The sequence below is a fragment of the Balearica regulorum genome, chromosome 6 (assembly GCF_011004875.1).
Source record: "Balearica regulorum gibbericeps isolate bBalReg1 chromosome 6, bBalReg1.pri, whole genome shotgun sequence".
NCBI classification, from domain to species: Eukaryota; Metazoa; Chordata; class Aves; order Gruiformes; family Gruidae; genus Balearica; species Balearica regulorum.
This window is the reverse complement of record NC_046189.1, coordinates 18,608,160-18,628,808: the sequence shown is the minus strand read 5'-3', so window position 1 is coordinate 18,628,808 and position 20,649 is coordinate 18,608,160. Positions and strand designations below refer to the sequence as shown.

General features: G+C 54.2%; 2 protein-coding genes across 7 annotated transcripts in view; both read left to right on the top strand.

The window, feature by feature from the left end:
• Positions 1-9,642, top strand: part of HOXD3 (homeobox D3) — a 62,091-nt gene extending 52,449 nt beyond the window's left edge. For all 6 annotated transcript variants that reach the window (XM_075756531.1, XM_075756526.1, XM_075756527.1 and 3 more), the window contains 3 exons: positions 2,217-2,300; positions 5,801-6,341; positions 6,813-9,642. In XM_075756531.1, the coding sequence (XP_075612646.1) occupies positions 5,846-6,341; positions 6,813-7,564 (1,248 nt within the window). In that variant the 5' untranslated portion in view covers positions 2,217-2,300; positions 5,801-5,845 and the 3' untranslated portion in view covers positions 7,565-9,642. The remainder of the gene's footprint in view (positions 1-2,216; positions 2,301-5,800; positions 6,342-6,812) is intronic.
• Positions 9,643-16,397: 6,755 nt separating this feature from the next.
• On the top strand, positions 16,398-19,847 carry HOXD1 (homeobox D1). The gene is made up of 2 exons (XM_075756525.1): positions 16,398-16,839; positions 16,978-19,847. The coding sequence occupies exons 1-2, from the start codon at positions 16,398-16,400 to the stop codon at positions 17,247-17,249; spliced, it is 714 nt and encodes a 237-aa protein (XP_075612640.1). The 3' UTR covers positions 17,250-19,847.
• Positions 19,848-20,649: the final 802 nt, after the last annotated feature.

The following is a 20,649-nucleotide window of genomic DNA, read 5'->3' as shown; positions in this document are numbered from 1 at the left end:
TAGCCTCTACATAGGGTCTCTTAAATATTCCTGCCAAGTGTCTTCCCGTACCTTTTCCCCTCGCCGCGCATTCGTGTTCCTCAGTGGCTGCTGTTTTCCTCCCCCAGTTGTTTTAGGGTTATTATTACCAGTATCGCTCATGCCTTCGAGTTACACACGCTGTTTGAAGCACGGCTTGATATTTATCTACCGAGGAGTTTCTTGCCCTGCATTTGTGCGGTTTGATCAATAAGGCGGTGGGAAGGTGCCTGGGGCGGGGGGGACACATCGGTGCCTCTCTGGGCGGACTGGGGGGGCTGGAAGCGGCCACACAGCCTCCCCGCATACATTTGCAGCTCAGCTCTCTCTTGGGCTGTTCCGACCAGCCCGGCTCTCCCCGGAGCGCCTGTTTCCACTGACTTGCGGCCTGCCTGGAGCCCGGGGGAACTCGCGGGTTGTGTTTATTAGAGACCCCCCGCGTAAAGCCCGGCTTTGTGCTGGCGAGCAGGAGCCGGTGCAAGGCTGCGCCGGACCCTGCCCGCCCCGTCACCCGGCAAGCCCTCCGCGGGGACCGAGCTGCCCCGCGGGACAGGGAGCTGAGGGGAAGGAGGGAGAGACCCTGGGGGTTGGGTTTTTTCCTTCTGTTGCGCGTTGCTCTGCTCGATCAGAAGTTAAAGGCAGTGAACATTTTTCTTAGCTGCATGCCTCCAAGCTGCTGGCCTGCCAAGTTAGTCAGCTGAATCCAATTACTGCAAGCAGCATTTCATTTGGCTCGATGGAAGCACTCACTTATAACTTCACCTAAAATTTCAATAATACCTATATTGGGCCCACGCCTGAATAATTCTAAAGATTTCCCTGGGTTTAGGCTCTGGCGACTTCTTCTCCGAGGTCGGCCCTGGAGGAGCGGCGCTGGGAGCTGAGCACAACCCCGGCGTGCCCGGACTCCCCTCTCAGCAGGACAAACTTTGGGGGCTGGTCCTGTGGCCGTGGAAATTTCGGTATTTGGCCAAGCTCTTGCCAAGTAAAGCATGTCTAGAGCAAGAAGGCTATCGCTTGTGAGGCTGAGGAGCTGCTTCGGAAAGGGATGAGAAGTCGATAATTAATTAGGCACAAAATGAAAACTTACCGTGTTAATCAACAGCGGCTAACAATGACTCGGTTTGCAATATTATGATCTTTCCGCTCAGGGGCTAAGGTGCAACCCAACTTACGCTGCTTTCATGCACCCTCTAAAGTGCTATTTCTAATGAACTCTCTTAAAAAAAAAAAAAAAAAAAAAGCACTTAAAGTTGACATACGCCCACGTGAATATATTATATGAGACGTTACCGGGACAGGCCCGGGCCAAGAACCTGAGCGAGCATCATGTGTAATCATGAAGCTCCACTTCCCTAACTCCAGTTTGCCAGCATAAATTAAGGTGATTTGGAGAGGTAATGTTGCATCCTACTGAGTTTGGGTAGGGAGAGAGAAGACTTGGTGGAAAGTTGTAAGGTCTGTTGTGTTGTGAGCTATTGGAGGCGCTTCCGTTGGTTGTTCATTAAGTGGTGAGTTATTGCTGTACGAGCCAAAGGTCATTTCAAAGGCTTATGGTGGCTAGATATCGTCTTCATAATGACCCGGGCTGCTTTGTGGGGGATTTTCTGGCACTGTTAAGTTTTTAAAGTCCCGAGTCGACACGTTACACAGCCAAATGCAAAATGCTCATTTCGAGCCGCAAATATTTGCGGCGTATTTTCAGCGCTGGGGTTTCTTCGCTTATCTTTCTGTCTTTACCGGGGGAGGGTGAGGGGAGGAAGAGAGAGAGACCGGCGCTAGCTCCGTTCCCGCGGAGCCCTCCACGGGCCGTGAGTGCGGGCGGCGGGTGCGGTCGCTGCGACCGACGGGGGTGACCGGAGCTCCCCTGCAATGGCGCTCCCGTCCCCCCGAGCGCTGCTTCTCCGCGCCTCGGCCCGGGCTGGGCGCTCGGGGAGGCAGGCACGGCTCCGCAGGCCGCCCTGCCCGGGCCCGACCCGCAGCCAGGGGTATTTTGCTCGTTTCTTTGCTCCCCGCCTCTCTCAAAGCGCTATTAATAAATGAAGAGAAGCATCTGCCCTTTGTCTGGTAAAAGATCTGACGCGGACGGAGAGACACGGTGAGGGGCTGCCGAGGAGAGGTGCATTTATTAACAAAGTCCTAAGGAAGAAAGTCCAAATCAAAGCAGTTTCCGCTGAGAGTTCTCACTTTTGTTGCAGGTCCGTGCCCACGGATTATCCAAAGGAACCTGAAGATCCTACCCACACAGTTAAAGTCAAAAATCAAGAAAAAACATAAGTGTGGTGAGTTCTTTAAATTTCCTTTTCCATCCATCCCAGTGCGACAGGCCCTTCGCAAGGAGCAAAGCCCGGCCCGGGCCGCCGGCCCGCCGAGCGGGGAGCGCTGCTCGTCTGGGCCCGGCGCCGCAGACACCCGGGGCGTGCGGCCCTCCTCAACGCCAAATAAATAGCAGCCCGCAGAAAGCCCCGCCGAAAGCAGCCCGTGGTCAGAGGGAGCCCAGCCCGGCTGGGAAGCAGCCAAGCCCTGGACCCAGCTCGGGGGGGGAGCGGGTGGCTCCCTGGGGGGGCCTCCGTAGCTGGTTTCAAAGGCCCCACGGCGGACACCGCTCCATGCAGGGGCCAGAGACCCCCGCCGCTCCTCTGTCCGCGGGCCCCCTTCGCGATCCGCGGTGCTCTCAGCCCCCCAAAAAGCGACATCCCCCCTCCCTTGCGGCTCAGGCGCAGCCCCAGCAGTGGGTGCCCGCCCGCCTGCCCGGGGCAGAGGTTTCCCATCGCCCGGCTCCCCTGCCCGCAGCCCGGCGCAGCGGCCAGGTCCGGCGGCGGCTCCAGCGCTTTCCTTATATACGGGGCTGCCCCGGGCCGGCGGCCGGGAAACGTGCCGAGCAGGGGATTCTTTCGCCGGGCTCCCTCCTACGCGCCGGCTGCTTTGCACTTCTGAAAGTGCCGGGGCTTGGGAAGTGTTTTCCTTTTCATTCCTGGCCAGAGCGTTTACTGCCACGGCGCTAGCAGTCATAAATTTTGTTACAAACCGCAATGACAGGTGCATTGATATGCACCCTGAGAGCTCCGGCTGCTTTAATAACCGCTCCGCTGGCCGCTCTCACCGCCTCTTATTTATTCGGTATCATATTAGATATTGATCCTAAGCAGAATTAAGTGTAGTGGAAGTTTTAGTGGAGAACTGCTTAATATGAAAATGTCGGGAGGAAAGCGGCTGGCAGTGCCGGGCCTGTGTCAGCGTGGGCCGGCTGCGCTCCGCACACACGCGCGGAGTGGACCCGTGGGCTCCCGGCCGCTCCCCAGATAGGGCCGTGAGAGGGTCGGTAACCTCCAAAAGCAGTGGAACCGGTGGCGGAACAAAGAGCCCCATTATGGTGTGCAACGCCTAACAGTTCAGATGAGGTTAACCTTTCTGGAGAGGAGGAAGGGAAATCTGAAACACAGACATGGATACTTTGCGGTTTCCTACCGCCGGTGCCTCCGAGCCCACCTCCCACGGCTCGGCCTCACCATTTGGATGTCACTTTTTTTTTTTTTTTTTTTTTTTTAAATTCTTCCTGGAGGCTGTTTCTGGCCAAACCACCAAGTGTTGAGCCCCTGCTTTGGTGTTACCCTATAAAAACATCACCCCGGGCCTTGCACTCGTGGAAAATCAAAACCTGGAAAGGTCTCTCTCTCCCTCTCTCTCTTTCTCTCCCTCTCTCTCTTTTTAAGATCTAAAGATGAGCCACCAAACAGTTGAGCATTGTCCATGTGATTTATGGCCCATAGCCTCCTTTTTAGGTTCAAGCAGAGTTCACAAGCAGTTGGTATTTCAGAAAAGAAATAAGGCTTTTAACAGCTTAACAGCAATATTCTTTCTTAAGATTCTGCGTATTCTTTTGGGAACTATATTTTACAAGGCACATAAAAGCCTACGCTTAAGGCGGTGTTCTGCTAACAAAAGTCCTCAGTCCAGACCGCTCCCGAAAATGTAGATGATAGAAGTGGAAAATGAGGGACAGTTACTTTGCACAAAAACACTTTCAAGACTCGTCAAGATTATCATAGCGTATTAAAACTCATCTGAATCGCCACCGTCCATTTCCACGGATATTTTTAAACTAAAATTTTCCAGCACGGGAAAATAGCTCTTTTCCCATTTCCATCAGCTTTGTAGATCATCCCAGGCTTTTGTTCAGGGAAGAAAAGGACGGCGGCGGTTTGCGACATGGGGTAAACCGCCGAGAGCGGCCGCGGATCACAGCCCGCTGAGGTGGTTCTGAGTTACACGGACGTGTCTCCCGGGGAATTTCAGAGAACAGATCAGCGGTACTTGCCCGTACCAATTCCTGCAGGAGAAAGAGCAGTACTCTGGTAGTATTGCTTAAGTATAGTTTGGAGAATGATAATTATCGGACACTGTTCAAAAATTTCTAGCTACTCTTCTCTGGTATGTTAATAGGCTTAAACCCTGAAGAAAAATAACGAACTCTTAAGATGCGTTGAGTTACAGACTTATATTGTCACGTTAAGTATGTGCTAATTTACAAAATTACTAAAAAATGTCTGAGAAAACCCCTCTCTGACAAGAAAAATAAGAACAGGGAGTATTAAAAAGCCGCAACAAAATTGCAGACGAGTTTCTATCTTGCAACGAGCGCAGAGAAGTTTCGGGAGCAGCAAGGGGAAAGGTAACAGCACCCTGCCTCCAAACATCTGCCCTAAGGGGACCGAGCGCTTTCGGTCTGAGCGGCCCGATCGGTGGGCAGGGGGCGGGGAGGGCAGCGCCATAAGTTTGCAGGCTGGAAAAAAGAAAGAGAACCCCCTAAAAACGATCTCCAGTGTCTCAGGTTCTTTCTACTGGGGACAAATAAAAGGGACGAGCAACGTTGGGTGAGGGAATTTAATTCATCACAGAATTAAAATAGGGGAGCTGACCTGCGACTTCCTTTATAGTGCAAAGTGAAGGGAGTGAATGGCGCCGGTTATACTTTAACTCCGGAGGAATCCGGGGGAAGAAGGAGGCCGGGTTTACAAAGGGGACGGGATTTTTCTGCCTCTGCCCGGCCGCAGCCCGGGCTCGATCCATCATGTCAGCCGTGCGCACGCGTGCCGGGCGAGGGGGCGCCGGGGGGCTCTCAGCCCAATTGCGCCGGCGGGGTCCCTGGGGACACCACCCAGCGCGGCCTCGCGTTGCTCACTGGGCAACCCCCAAAATGCCTCGAAAAGTGGCCTCTAGAAAGTCCCGCCAACGTGTCCCCGTTCCCCTCAGCACCATCGCTCTCGGATGGCTCCTTCCCCGCTGTCCCCCGGTCCTTCCCTAGTGTGCTCTGCGCTCTCGCCGGTGTGCCCCCGTTTGTCCGGGCTCCTGCCTGGTGACCCTTCTCCTTCCCTTGTGTCCCTTGCTCCCTCCTTGGCGACTCTGGTCCTTCTCTGGTGTCCCCTGCTCCTTCCTTGATCTCCTCCGCTCCTTCTCCCGTGTCTCCTGCTCTTTCCTTTATATCCCCTGCTCCTTCTCTGGTGTCCTCTGGTCCATCTCTGGTGTTCCCTGCTTCTTCCTTGATATCCCCTACTCCTAATCTGGTGTTCCCTGCTCCTTCCTTGACGTCTCCCGGTCTCTCCCTGGTGCCTTCGCTCCTTCCCCCTGCCCCCGTTTCCCGCCCCGCTGCCCCCGGGCCCACAATGCCCAGCCGAGGCTGAGGGTGCTGGGGTGCGCGGGGGTGCCGGGGCCGGCCCGGCAGGTCCCAGCCGGCGCCCCCCACTGAAGGTCTCTTTTGTGTCCCCGCTGTCCCCCTCCCCAGGTGGCTGCGAGTGGCCCGGGCCGACGACGTGAGGCGCGGCGGTCAATGTTATTTGAGCGGGGGCCGCGGGCCTCGGCGATCGCAGAGCGGAGGATGCAGAAAGCCGCCTACTACGACAACGCGGGGCTCTTCGGGGGCTACACCTACAGCAAGGCCGACGCCTACCCCTACGGCGCGGCCCACCAGCCCTACGGCCAGGCCGGCCTGGACGGCGAGTACCCCGGCTCCGCCTGCTCCGTCCAGGGCTCGGCGCCCGGCCGCGCCCCGGCCCACAAGGGCAGCGAGCTGAGCGGCAGCTGCATGCGGACGGCCGGGGGCGGCCCCGGAGGCAGCCAGCCCCCGGGCATCGGCGAGCCGCAACCCCCGGCGCTGCCGCCCTCCTCCCCGCCCAACCCCCCTCCCAGCGCACCCCCTCCGAAAAAAGCCAAGGGGGGCCCCAATTCCTCGGGCTCGGCCACCGCCACTCTCAGCAAGCAGATATTCCCGTGGATGAAGGAGTCCCGGCAGAACTCCAAGCAGAAAAGCACCTGCGCCCCCTCAGGTAGCCCGACATCCCCCCCCGCCCCGGCCCACTGCCCGCCCGGGGAGCAGAGCTGAGCCCCTCGGGCTAAACCGCTCGGGCTGAGCCGCCCGGCCCTACGCCTTGTCCCCTACTGCTCCAGCTGCCACCGCCCCCACCCCCGGCTCGGTGGTCTCAGCCCTGCCGGGCGCTGCAGGTGGGGCAAGCTGGGGGCTTCCGCCCTGCCCCCCCCCCGCCAGCCCAGCGGCAGCAGGCGCGGCCCCGACGGGTCCCGGCAATGCCTGGGCGGGCGGCCGCTCGGGGGCCCTGGGGGGAGGCAGCTCCGGGGTGTGGGGGGGTGTATGCCGGGCAGGGAGGGGTGGGAAGCCGCCCCCGACCCCCCTGCGCCCCCTCCCCGGGCGCCAGCAGAGCGGGAGGGGGCGGCGGGGCTCCAGGGGACCCCGTGGGGGCTTTCGGGGGGGACCAACGGCTCTTTGTGCCTCTTCCGCGCAGGAGAGAGCTGCGAGGACAAGAGCCCCCCCGGGCCGGCCTCCAAGCGGGTGCGCACAGCCTACACCAGCGCGCAGCTGGTGGAGCTGGAGAAGGAGTTTCACTTCAACCGCTACCTGTGCCGGCCGCGCCGGGTGGAGATGGCCAACCTGCTCAACCTGACGGAGCGGCAGATCAAGATCTGGTTCCAGAACCGCCGGATGAAGTACAAAAAGGACCAGAAAGCCAAAGGCATCATGCACTCCCCCGTCGGACAGTCCCCGGACCGCAGCCCCCCTCTGAGCGGCCCAAACCACGTTGGCTACTCCAGCCAGCTCCCCAGCGTCAACAGCCTCAGCTACGACGCGCCCTCGCCCACCTCCTTCGCCAAATCCCAGCAGAGCATGTACGGGCTGGCCGCCTACACGGCGCCGCTGAGCAGCTGCCTGCCGCAGCAGAAGCGCTACGCGGGCGCGGAGTACGACCCCCACCCCATGCAGAGCGGTGGCGGCGGCTTCGCCAACCCCAGCCTGCAGGGCAGCCCCGTCTACGTGGGGGGCAACTTCGTGGACTCGATGCCGGCCTCGGGCCCCATGTTCAACCTGGGGCACCTGCAGCACCCCTCCTCCGCCAGCGTGGACTACAGCTGCGCCGCCCAGATCCCCGGCGGCCACCACCACGGACCTTGCGACCCCCACCCCACCTACACGGACCTCTCCTCTCACCACACCTCTCAGGGACGGATGCAGGAGGCGCCCAAGCTCACGCATCTGTAGCGGGGCGGCGGGCGGCGGGGCCCGCTCCCCTCTCGATTACCTCACTTTTCTGACGGGACAGTGTTACTTTGCTCTCGAGTGCCAACAGTATTAGTGGATTTGTCTCCCCTAGCAGCTCCCTTCTCTCTTCCGCAGCCCCGAGTAGGTCCGTGAGCAGGAGCCTTTCTCTTAGAGCTGTTTTAAGCATGACAGTGCAATATACTGCAAACCGAGGGGCTGATAAGCTGGTTATGATGTACTTGAAGGTAAGTCTTAGAGATGCCGTAGTGTTAGCAGCGCGTCATGCTGAGGTGTTTTAGACCAGTCGTGAGCGGTGGGAACTCGCCCGCGCGTAAGCTTATTTCAGAGAAGTTAATTTATGAATTCTTCCGTAACGTAAGGATCGCATCGGACTAAATGATACGTATTTATTATTTTAAGCGAGACATTTTGGTATCACTGATTATTTATCCTCGTCTTAATGTATTTATGTGGGTATTTGTAGAGTTTCTTCACCAGTACTTCGGGAGAGCGATTCAGGTCCGTGGTGACTGACATTTCACCTATTTAGTATATTCGGTCTGAGCTAGTTGAGAGAGTAGTCTTGAACAGTTGTAACAGTGGCTGGTGTTTGTAGTTTATGTAAGGATTAATTAAGACAGCAAGTCGTAAGTCATTAATAGAGTAAAGCAAACTGTGGCATCACACAAAGAGCCGTTACACTTTAAAAAAAAAAATTATCGAAAGTATTTTTAAAGTATTTATTTCTAACTGGCTGGCCCCACTCGAGCGCCTTGGGTGGCTTGGCCGGCAGCTGGCTCGGCCGGGAAGCCACCTTTGGTTGGAAGCGCAGCCGCTTTGAGGAGGCGATCTACAGAGCGGGGCGCTTGGCCATCTTGGTTCAGATCAATCCTGCATACAAAAACCTCGGTGAGGTTAACGTTTATTTATTGACTGGGTATCTATCGCACATATTATTATTATTTCGGTGGGCTATTTTCTTTTTCTTTTTTTTTTTTTTTTATTACACTCTGGCTATCTGAAATAGGAAAGAAATTAGAAGCTTAGAACGCAAAAAAATTAGAAACCCTCTGATAGTGCTAATTTCATTAGGGTCTCCATAGCAATCCGCACAGCAGCTGCCGCCTCCTTTGTTATTTATACTGTTGTCTTTATACTAACCATAAATCAATTTTTTAGACATCTTTGGAAGCCCGAGCTTTTCCTCTTGTTTTTCGTAAAAATAAACTTTGAAAGAAAATTGACAATCAGATATATACAGCCGAGGGGGAGCCGCCGAGGCGGGGGGCGGGCAGCGGCCGGGCGGTACCGCCGCGCTCCCCCGGCGCCCGGCGCGGCCGGTCCCGTCCCCTCTGCCCGCGGCAGAAGGGCACCGCCGCCTCCCTCTGCCACGAACGGGACACCTAACACGGGGGGAGGGGGTGGAGAACAAAAAATAAAAAAAAAAACCAAAAAAAAAAGAGAAAAAAAAGGAAAAAATGGAACGATGCTCTGAACCCTCGTGTTTCCTCCTCTCTAGTTACACGGCTGTGTTGAATCCCTCGCTGGATTTACAGATACTTCTTTTGTAAACGTTGTCATTAAAGTCTCTTCCTGACGGTACATGTCGCTCCGAGAAGACTATTCTTACCTCTTTCTAAAAGTGTCGAGTTAAAGATTAATCCAAACTTCTGTATTCCCCACCAAACCGTCTGACGCGCCACTTCCCAGTTTGACAAACACTGCAGCTCCTACTCCATCCTCTAATGACAGGACCTGGCATTCCTATTGTGACAAATATTTTAACTCCTCCAATTCTGGTCAACACAGACAAGTTTTCTTTCTCTCTTCTTTTTTTTTTTTTTTTCCTCCTCCTTGCTTTCTTCCTCGCCTTCTGTATTTGTGTTTGGCTGGACAGTAAAGATTCAAAATATTACTTAGGGTTTTATTTTCCCCTCTGTGCAATTTTAACAATGTCGTGCTATGTTGAGAAGTGTATCTTTTGTTAAATTTCACTTTTACCCAAGCAAATTTGGACATATGTGTTGTAGATCTGTAAACAAAACAGAACAGAATAAACTACTTTCTTCGGAGACATATTTTAACCATTTTGAGCCCTAAAATTGTTTTCTATGGAAGTTTTCAAACAAATTGTGTCTTAGAAGCTCCATCCAGGAGTAAATAAAACATGCAAACAAGGCAAAAAGTGAGGCTAAACACCACTCGTGAATTACGCTTCTATAATATTCCATAAATATATATATGTTTGTATCTTCAAAACTTTCTGTAATCAATGTACCCACGACTGAAATTGTCCATGTAGGTTTTTTTGCGTGTTCTTGAAAACAGGACGTATTTTGCATCACCTGCTTCTATCTGTGAAACGGCAAGGCACCACCATTTCTGCAGGGCTGTCCTTGGTGTAACCCAATGTGCTTTTCCCAAGTGTTTCCCACCTTTGTGCTCTGTAGGCTGTTCTTCAAACAGTGTCTGCTCTGACTTACACTATTAGTTCTTCATTAAATCTGTTAAGAAGGAAAAGGCCGTTTATAGGTAGCCCTTCCCCAGATCTGAGGAAGAAGGGGGTTTCAGAGGAACCCTGACTACAAACATGGTGTTACTGAGGCACACTGCCCCAAATTATTTTCACATTGCAGAGAGATGGGGTTTGCAGGCTTGGTTTCCAGTGGGGGAGGAGGAGGAGCATGTGTGAGGGGGAATCTTCTTGTAAATAAATTCACTTTCTTCTCCGTGACTCTGGCAGAGGCGTCTCGTTTGTAATGCAATAGAAGTCTGTGATGATAACCTAATTATTAGAAGCAATGTTACTTTAGCGAGATCGCTGGCATTTTTACAATGTTTGTACAAGCATCAGCAATCTAGAAGAGAGAGACACTTTGGCACAAGCCAGACTTTTTCTTGGCCCATCATTTAAAACCCATAAATTATAAACAACCCCCTTTCACACTCAATAGGAACTCAGCTCTTTCGCATCAGCATCTGATGTGCTGAACTCTGGTCACCCATTTAAAACACGACTCATCAGCCAAGGCCAGGCTGGGGGCTGATCCTAGCCTTGCCTTTCTTTGCAAATAGGAGCCACAGCACCCCTTCCCCTCCTTCCCTGCTCCCTCCATCTGCTCCAGACCCCTAACAGGGTCACCGAGCCAGGGCCTCTAGATGCCAGCAGCACTGCAGCAGTGTTTGGGATGGGGAGCTGAGGACAACACCGGTTGAGAGGCGTTAGGGGTGCACTGAGCTTCAGCGAGGCCATGCAGGTTCTCCTGTTCAGATCTGTGGGTTTTGGATCTCCACTTGTTGGTCTGGCCCTTACAGTAACCCACCAGTTAATGGGGCTGCAGCAGTTTCCCCACTGCAAAAAGGAGATTAGGCTTTGTGTTAGCTCTGTGCAGTCAGTGTAGGGCTGAGCTGCCCCTTTGCACCCTGTTTCTTTTGAGGGGGGGGTCCCATCCACGTCCCTCTGTTTAGGGCCTGGTGAGCAGCACCTGGGCAGGGGGACCTAGGCAGGCATAGCCAGGGGCTCCCAGGGATGCCACTGTTTGCAAGTGCCACTTTGTGTGGGGCTGGGGAAACAAAGCCAAATACCTCCTGCTCCATTAGCCAGTACTCCCTGAGCAGAGCACTGCAGGTGCCCAGCCCCGGTCCCTGGGCAGGCTGGGGAAGGGACTGCAGGGCACCCTGCATGGCTACCACCATGGGACCATGCCTGCGTCACCTGGGGCTGCAGGCAACTGGGTCCGTGCGTGAAGAGGAGGCAGCTGGCTGTACACCCAGGAGGCAAGGGGAGAGGCTGGTTAAGAAAGAGGGAGCCCGCCAGCACCAACCAGAAGCTCCCTGACTTTCTTGGGCACCAGCTGGGTCATTGGAGCTCCATGGCAAGAAGTCTGAAGGCAGGATCCACCACTGGGATCTCTGCACCCCTCTAGCCCCATGGGAAGCCCTGTGAAACAACCTGCAGGGAGGTCCAGGCACAAAAGGGACTACTAGGCTAGGGAAAAAAAGAGGGTAAAGGGGATGGGGCTGCCAGGCTACCATGGGGAGAGTGCCTCGCTGACAGCTGTCAGCCGGAGAGGGAGGGAAGGAGCTGCAGGTTGCGACACCATCCTTCTATGTGCCAGCCTGCCGTGCGTGCCCAGCGGCTGCACACAATGGCAGCCTGGCGAAGGCGCAGCGTGCTGTGCGGCGGAGAGGCCCAGGTGTCCGGCACCTCTGCTGCAGATCTGCCTGGGAACAAAAGCTGGAGCCAGACGGGCAGCACAAAGGGGCTGGTGCTGCCGGGGCAATTAGGGCTGCAGTGGTTGGCGGGGCACCACGTGATGTTATATATTGATGAACCAGCTACCTCTGCTTTTAAAAGGCGTGAGATGGGCTGGACCAGAGCTCCGTTGGCCGCAGCCACTTTCCAGGGACTGAGCGGCAGGTTAATCCCTGAACGGGCAATGGCTCTCCATTCCCACGTGAGCAGCGGCAGTGGGTACGCCGTGGTCCTCCTGGGAGTGGGGCTGGCGGGGGCGGGAGGAGGCTGGCTCTATTAAGGGTCATCAATCACATGATGAGCACTTTTCACTCGACAGCAGTTCCTCCTACTTCTGCTTGGGCCTGAGCCAGCTGGGACTCGACCAGAAACCCGGGCCAGCAGAGGCAAGCCTGAGAGCCATGGAGTAACGTGGCAGGATGGGAGCGAGCCCCTTCAGTCACAAAGGCTGAAATGCAAAAGGGGACATAGCGAGGTATCTGTGCCTGCACATCCCCAGGTCTCTGCAGATGCTGCTTGGCAGTAGAGGTGGGCCTTTGTCTCCACCTTCAGAGCCCGGGTCCCTGAGCTCCCTGAACTGCTCCGGGATGAACCCCAGAAAGGCTCAGCTGCAATGACCATAAGCACAAAGCTGGACAAAATTAGCATGGGAGCTGTACTGGGCAGGATGGAGGTCTTCTGGGTAAAAATACCCTTCAATGTACAATTTGAACACTTGGATTCCTTTTTTATTTATTTGCTGATGTGCAGATTTTCTTGCAACAGCAAAAGTTTTGGGAAGAGGGTAGACAGCCCCATGCTAAGTGAGGTGCATAGCCTCGATCTTTCCTCCAAGGAACCTGGACCACCTTTTAGGATCTTTGGGAGCAAGAAGGGCTAGGCAGGGCAGAAATCTTGGCTGCAAACACTTTGACATGTCTGTTTAGCACACAGCAATATGGCTTACCTTGATACCTCTGCGTTGTCAATACGTGTAAGTTTTCCTTCCTACCAAATTCACAGCCATGGGACAGAAACAGGGCTTCACATGGCACGGGAGCCCCCGTGGAATCAAGTCTTCTGGGGAAATCCTTACAGAAGGAGGGAGAGACTTTCCTCTTTATGTTCATGTGGAGGATCTTTGTAGTTAATCCCATGTACTGGGAGAGCAGAGGTCCCAGTCCCAGGTCTGGTGAAACTGCCCCAGAGGTCAGCGGGGAAAGGGGAGCTTGTGGCTGGGAAATATCAATGGCAGAGGGAGACACACCTTCCTTGGGAAGAACAGAAAGTGCTGTCCCCTCCTGGAAGGGCTGTGCTTGTGCTGGAGCCTCGCCTCGCTCCCCCAGAGTGGCAGGATGATTCCTCTTCTTTGCCCTGGAGTCTCTATACATCCCTGGTTTTATTCATACTTTACAAAATAAACTCCCCAGAGCTTCGCCTCCTTCTTCTCTGATAGCCTTCCTCTCAGAAGCCTTTGATGGTTTGCTGTGTTAACAGGGCCACTGCTTAAATCCCCAGTGTTTGCTTACCTCTCTTTGGGATGCCCACCCACACCCTGGCTGTCTCCACACCATGGATGTACATCCCCACGTACCGCTGAGAAGCAGCTCTCCCCGGCTGGCACTGCTGTGGCAGCAGAGGGGCAAGGACAAGGTCATGCTTGATCCAGACCTTCCACATCATTTTCCTGAGGGCTGGGGAGGGATCTGTGGAATCTCCTGCGTGTTAGTTATTGTGACAAGCACAGAGGGTGGAGGCTTGCTCCAGAGAGGAAAGGCAAGACCCCCCTCCCCAACCTCAAAGTAGTCCCTGTGGCTCAGGGCTGCCATTGCCTTCAACACACGCGCTGCTCAAGCAGCCTCCCCAGGGCACTGCTGTCAAGTGTCTGCACCCAACAGGGCTTTTTGGCTGGGCTTGTTCCTACATCATGTCTTAATTTCACAGTGACTGTCTCAGGCTTTGCAGTGGCTCACGTATTTCCAGAAGTGTGGTGGCATTGGGGTTGGTTTGGGCCATTGTTCTCACAGAGGTTTCTGCCCCAGCAGCTCCCCTGGCTCGTGCCATTGCTGCACTGCTTGCACAGATGTCCCTAAACCTCCCAGCCATTCTCAAATTGCCTTTGACAGCATCATGTTCCTCCCACTCTTCTTTTTAATGCACTTTTCTTCTTCATCCTTTGACTTCCAGGGACTCTTTCCCATTAGACCTCTTGCAAAAAACCAGCTGCACTCGCTCAACTTCCTATCACCGGGACTTAGCCATTTAAAAAGCCAGAGCAGCAACAAGAGATGCTTTGCCTGTGTTTAGCCACTGATTTCTGCTTTCCTCATCCTTGAACAGTCCTGCAAAAACAAACAGGTAACAAACGAGAAACTTGGTAACAGAATCCAGCTGGGTGAATGGAAAGATCCCATGTTGATGTGCACATGGACAGCTCTTCTAGCCTTTAAAACACAGCTTTAGGTGTAATTAAACCAGCTGCATTCTGCAAACAGAAGACTCAAGTAAAGCAGCAGCCCTCCTCTGGAGCCAGTGCTGTTTGCTTCACTTGGGCCAGGAGTTTTTACAGCAGGGGAGACTGAAGAGCACAGATGCTCTCCTGCGTGGACAGCCTTTCTCTGCTAAAGAGAAAGCCTGGTGTTCCTAGGCTTCTGTTTTGTCAGAAGAGGATAGTTTCCAAACTGCTCTGATTGTCACGGGTGTGCTGAGCAAGTTTGTATCATCCAGAATTTAACCCCTCCCTCAAAATGTAGGTTTCCTGACAAGGTGTATTTGATTTAAACTGTTCTAAGTTATACCTGCATCCTCTGCAAATGGAAATGTAGGTGCTAGCCCATTATTAGCGCAGCAGGGTAGCACAGCCCAGAACAGTGAAGAAGTCTGCGTCTGGAGAAGACACAGAAGAACAGAAGACCTAACTTGGGGTCTCTGGGCTAGAGTCCCTAGCACATTAAAGCAGTAATCTGCATAACTAGCCTTTGCTCTGTAATAATTGCTTTATAGCAGATGGGCTGGATGAGCTGGGGATAAAGCGGGGCTGATAGCAGGCCACATTGCTGGTCAGAGCCCATATGCAGGGAAGCGCTCCTGTGGGCTTGTGTCTGCCTGTCCCAGGGATGTGTCCTCTCGTGGCCTCTGCTGGAAGGAAAACCTTCTCTGAACCATCATCTGGGCGTAACGGTGGGGCAGTTGGGGCTGAGCTGCAGAGCACAAGTCTCCATGGGAAAGAGTTGAGGCTGAGTCAGTGAAATGCTCTTATTGTGTCTTCCTATGCTGTCCCTTCCTTGCCACCAGCCCAGCCCTCTGAAATCTGCAAGACCCAGTGGAATTTTTCCTTCTCTGGGATCATGGTTGTCCTTGGGTGGTTGGCACCATGTCTGGTCCTTGCAAAATTTGTGGCCTCTTCCTGACCACAGTGAGCAGCACTTTGGTCAAAAGCTCATAGAACTCTTTGGGCTGTTGAGTGGAAGGCACTGGATGATGGAATTTCAATTTCACGTTTTTATTTAAAAAGAAATTTTTTTTTTTTTAATAAGGTACCACCCTTGAATTTCCCAGCTGAGTCCACATCCACCTCCTAAGACTCAGAAGGTTACATGTCTAATTCAAAGCGGCATGATGTAGCCCTTCTTCGTGTTCCTTGTCTGTCCAGTCCGAAGTCACCACAGCTCAAGCATGCTCTGCCCGGTGCACCCTTTTGCTGTTCTGAACCACACGGACACATGGTTATCAGTTGACAATTTGGACCAAACCTATTCATTATCCAAATCAAGCATATGTGTAGCTCAGACTGGATGGTCAAGCGTCACTTGGTGCCATTTAGGAAAAGGTGATCACTTCTAGAGTCTTCACATTTGGAGGCCTCACATCCTCCACGCTTGTTCCTATTCCCTGCCATTCCAGAGGGATGAAAACCAAGAGAGAGAGTTGGAGAGTTTGGCTGGGCAGTGCAACTTGCTGCACTCTCTGCCAGCTGCAGACACTCAGTAAACAATGCTGAATAGCCAAGGGAAAAATGAAAGCCCATTAACGGGGTGAGCCCGGGGATTCACTTTTGAGAGGCTGCAGAGCACTTATCTGATGGAGCAAGACCATTAACTGCCGCGAGGTGCAGCAACCCCCGCCCCCCGCCCCGAGTACGGACAGCCCGGGGGTGCCTGCGCAGCCCGCCGCGCCCCCGGCTGCTTTCCTGGGCTGCGTGGGCTCCCGTGAGAGCCTCCGTGGGCCTGGCCGGCAGCGGGGGCAAGGGGAGGGGGCAGAGCTGCCCCGGCATGGGAGCCCGGGTAGCGGGAAGGCGCCGGCTCACCGACCCTCCAAACTCCCGGCAAGCGGCTCCGAAGTGCGCGGCAGCTCCGGCGAGTCCAGCCCGAGCGGCCTGTCCCGAGGGGATGCCGGCAGGGCTCGGGGAGGGGGGGAGGGGGCTGCCCACCCTCCGCCGGGTGTGGGCAGGTGAGCCGGCGGCGCCCGGGACCCCGGGTGCGGGTTCCCCCCGCCGGGCTCCCATTGGCCGCGGGGCGGGACGTGCCGCCCCGCTCCCGGCCCTATATTAGGGCAATATTGCCCCGGCGGGGTGCGGGGAGCGGCGCTGCCCCGCGGGCCATGGACTCGGGGTATTTTCCCCTCGCCTTCCCGCCGGGGCTGAGCCGCGGGGCCCCGCAGCCCCCCTACCCCCGGCGGGGGGACGGCGCCTTCCTGGCGCTGGGCACCGCGGCCAGCGCCGCGCCGCCCCCCCCGCCTGCCTGCGCGGGGGCGGCGGGGTACGCGGCCGCCTCCCCCGCGGCGCCGGGCCCCGGCTACCGGCCGTCCCGCGAAGCCGGGCCGCCGGGCTACGCCACGTCCATCTTTCCCGGGAGCGGCCGGCCGCCGCCGCCGGAGCCCAGCCGCCCCTGCCCCTGCCCCGGCGCGGGCGGCGGGGGGCCGCGGCGCCTCTCGCCCTGCCCCGGGGCCGCCCCCGCGCCCGGTTCCCTGGCCCCGGCGGCGGCCCCGGCGGCGCCCCGCACCTTCGAGTGGATGCGAGCGAAGCGGAGCCCGCCCGGGAGAAGTGAGTGGGGCGGCAGGGCGCGGGCGGGGGCTGCACCCATCCCGGCTCCCCATCTGCCCCCCTCCTGCCCCGGCCCCGACCCCCGCCCCGCTCCTTTCCTCTGTCCCCGCTGAAGCGCGGTGTTTTTCGGCGTTGCAGGCGGCGCGGCGCCGTGCGGGGGGGAACCTCCCGCCTGCCCCGCACGCACCAGCTTCAGCACCCGGCAGCTCACGGAGCTGGAGAAGGAGTTTCACTTCAGCCGGTACCTGTCGCGGGCCCGCCGCCTCGAGGTGGCCCGCTCGCTGCGCCTCCGCGACGCCCAGGTGAAGGTCTGGTTCCAGAACCGCCGCATGAAGCAGAAGAAGCGGGAGCGGGAGGCGCTGGCCGCCCCCGCCGCCGCGCCCGCGGGTGCCCCGGGCGGCCCCGTATGAGGCCCCGCCGCACCCCACGGAGGGGTCTGCCGGGGACGTCGGGGCTGGGCTGGCAGCTGCGGCCGGCGGGCCGCCCGAGGTGTCCTCTCAGGCGGGACCGCGGCGATGCAGCCCCGCTGTTTTTTCTATCGCAACTTATTTACAGTTTTATTTATGAGGATTCAGGGAAAGGTGCCAGCCCGAAAGGCTGCTGCTGGGACCTAACGGGGACTGCCGCTCCCCCCCCCGGGGAGAGCAGAGAGCAGCTCCGCCAGCTCCCCTGGATCCGTGGGCGGTGGGTGCACGGCGGGGGGCTGCCCCAAGCTGCCGACACCGTCTTCGTTTTGCATTTAAAAAAAGAGATCCGCAGGCTCAGGCAGAGTTCATGCAGAAGAGGGGGAGAAACCCCGAGAAAGCAGAGCAGAGGGGAGCGGGGAACACTTCCTCGGGCGGGAGGGGGCGGGGATGGTCACCGCTACCAGTGTGAGTCCAAGATCCCCTTTTGAAAAAAGTGCCCTTGCCATCTGCCCTGCCCTTCGCAAAACTGCTGCAAAAAAAGAGGCTGTTTATGCTTGTATGTATTCCTCATTCATTCCCATTCCTTCTCCTGATGTGGCTGATTTAGTCCGAAATCTGTTTAGTAACTGTGAGGGAAGGTTTCAAAAGAAATAAAGTCTTAGGAGGAGCACCTCTTCCCATTGAAAGTGCAGGGGTGCTGGGATTTTCCTTGCAGAGGCTCTGGGCTGCCCAGGGACTGGCCAGCAGCTACTCTGCTGGCTCCCAGCGCCTCTCGCATGTGCCTGGGCAAGGACAAGACTACATAAAGACTCTTAGAGCATCCAGGGCCAGACTCGCAGATCATCCAGCTCTCCCAGGCTTGATTGTATCTTATGGTTAAAAAAAAATGCACCGTATTAAATCAGTTTGCAACAAATCTTACCACATGCAAAACCTCAAGAGCTGTTAAAGTGCAGAAAGATGCTTGGGTTTGACCGCAGACCTCTGCTAGCAAAAGACCAAGAGGATTCCTGGGTCTTTTACTTGGGATACTTGTTCAAAAAGAGTCACAATGACTGATTACTCCATACAAGTGCAAAATTCACCAGTGATCCTCACTTCTCCTGATTTCTTCTTTCCCAGAGATAAAATAACAGTATCCAAGTGGACAAAAGAGCCAAGTTTAGACTCTTTTCCTGCCTGTAACTGGGAAAGCATAACAGCAATGTGAAGAGGAATGACATCTGGATTTACGGGAAGGTGATTTTATTTAATTGTGGGACAAAATTACTTTGGACAACTCTCTGCTCTGGATTTCTGCTGGGTGTTGGACTTTGGGGTGAAGAACAAATTGTAGCACCAGGGGAGATGGATGTCAGGGAACCTGTACGTGCTAGGTCCCTGTCTGGAAGTCAGCCCCAGACACGAACAGCTGTTGGTCTTCGTTGGATGTTTGCTTGGCAAAAGAAACACAGAGAGATGATGAAGATGGATGTCTCAAATCAGAAAGTCCACAATGTAGGGGATACTTTTTCTCTGTACTGCCTTCTATTCCCCAAGACGCCCCTCTGCTTACAGGCTTTTTCATGAAGACTTCTCTTCTGCTGAGAGACTGGGAAGCCACCTCTGATGGCAGCTTCAGCAGAGGTTGGTGGGAGCCCTGGGAAATGGCATGCTCCCAAAAGCTGGACAGGTACGTTGGGATGATGCTGCAGCAACAGGCCCACGGCTCACCGGGGGCAGGAGGCCTCCTTGGCAAGGAGATGGGTGTCCCTGCAGTGAGCATCTGAGGGAGGGGACCTCCCAAGATAGAGGTGTTTGCTTACACATCATACCCTGACTGTACCTGGAAAGTACAATGAAGTTAGAGGCTCGTGGCTGTGCATGCACACAGGGACATTTTTGTTCTGTATACGGTGTTACAGTTCACGTCCCACTGGCTGATTCACTTCATGGGTTATCACGGAAAAATTCTCAGGACTGAAGTACTCATGTGAAACTAGGTGCAATCAAAATATGTGGTTTGCAGTTCCTTATTAAAGTAATGACACCAAACAAGCATTTATACTGAAGGCTGAATAAAGCAAAATCTGGTAAAATTCATGGAAATGAAAGTAAATCAAATTTGTTTTGCAAGCTGAATATTAAAAGCAAGTCAACTACTAACCAACCGTTTTCATCTGTTTTTAAGGTACCTTTTAACCAAATATCCTGTTAGTACTCTGTGTTTTTTTAAACAACAAATAAGCATAGACATGTAGCCAGAATAACCCACCTTTCTAAGAGCATATGGTTCACACACAGACTTCAGAAAACAGCTGTGTTTTCAGTTGCCTCCAAATTTGTCACATGTCTTTGGGGTTGCTGGTTTGTCAGCCTTTTATTTTCCTAATGATTTTGACATTTGTGCTAGGCACTTCAGGCCAGAGGAACGTTTTCCACACTGCTGGCATGCTCCTGCGCTACCAACATGGAAAGAAAGATACTCATTGATTTCAGTGGTGCTGGATCAGGCCATTAGAGCACACTAAGTCTTTTATAATGAATGTTTTCATGCCGTATATTTTCCTGAATAAATAAATACATGTGCTGGCCTTGTAGCAGTGCACAGTTCTGTATCCATCAAAATGACACAGCCTGAATATATAGAGATTTACTTGCAAATTAAGACGAAAACTTACAACTCTTTTATGGCAGTCTGAATCAATTTGCTGGTATGAACACAACTATATTCTGTCTTAAGAACTGGTACTTAGTATTAAGTGTAATTTCTGCTCACATGACAGGGCCAGTTTAATAGGATCTTTCTTCTTCATGAACAGTTTTAGCTGTATGAGGGTTAGATATTGCTCCTTTGCACTGTTCTGTCAGCAAGATACCCAGAGGAAGGAGTTAATGCAAGTCATGTGCCAATTCCTGAATAATTAAATAAAAATGCCTGTGATATACATGGGTGCACACATGAGACAAATAAATGATAGATAAGGTCTAAGATTCACTCATTTAACATTAATCCCAAGAGTTGTGTCTCGCACATGTTCAATTTGATGCCTAGCAGTAGGAAACAGGTTTTAGGTTAGGTAGATAGAGGTAAGAGCACAAGCTGCAGCTCTCACCGCAGTTGGAACAAAATATTCCAGACTTGCCTCACTAGATACCCACCACCATATAATTTATCACAAATTATAAAAATACTATTTCCTGGCCTTATTTTCCCTCAAACATCATTAGAAACCACAGAAAGAGCATCCTATTTCAGTTATATATTAATTTTTGCCTACTGACTATTGCTCAAAGGGCCACAGGCTACAAAGGGATATGAACAAAATAATTTTTTTATGTGTTCCCATTTTGCCTGAAACAGAACAAAAATATTGATTTGGAAGGCTTCGAAGGAGAAAAAACGTTGTAAAATTACTGTTCC

What these genes read in the sequence shown, in the direction of transcription:
- HOXD1 (XM_075756525.1), top strand. Translation starts at nt 16,398, where the DNA reads ATGGACTCGGGGTATTTTCCCCTCGCCTTCCCGCCGGGGCTGAGCCGC. An exon ending in GCGGAGCCCGCCCGGGAGAA is followed by an intron (nt 16,840 to 16,977) that starts GTGAGTGGGGCG and finishes TCGGCGTTGCAG; the next exon opens with GCGGCGCGGCGCCGTGCGGG.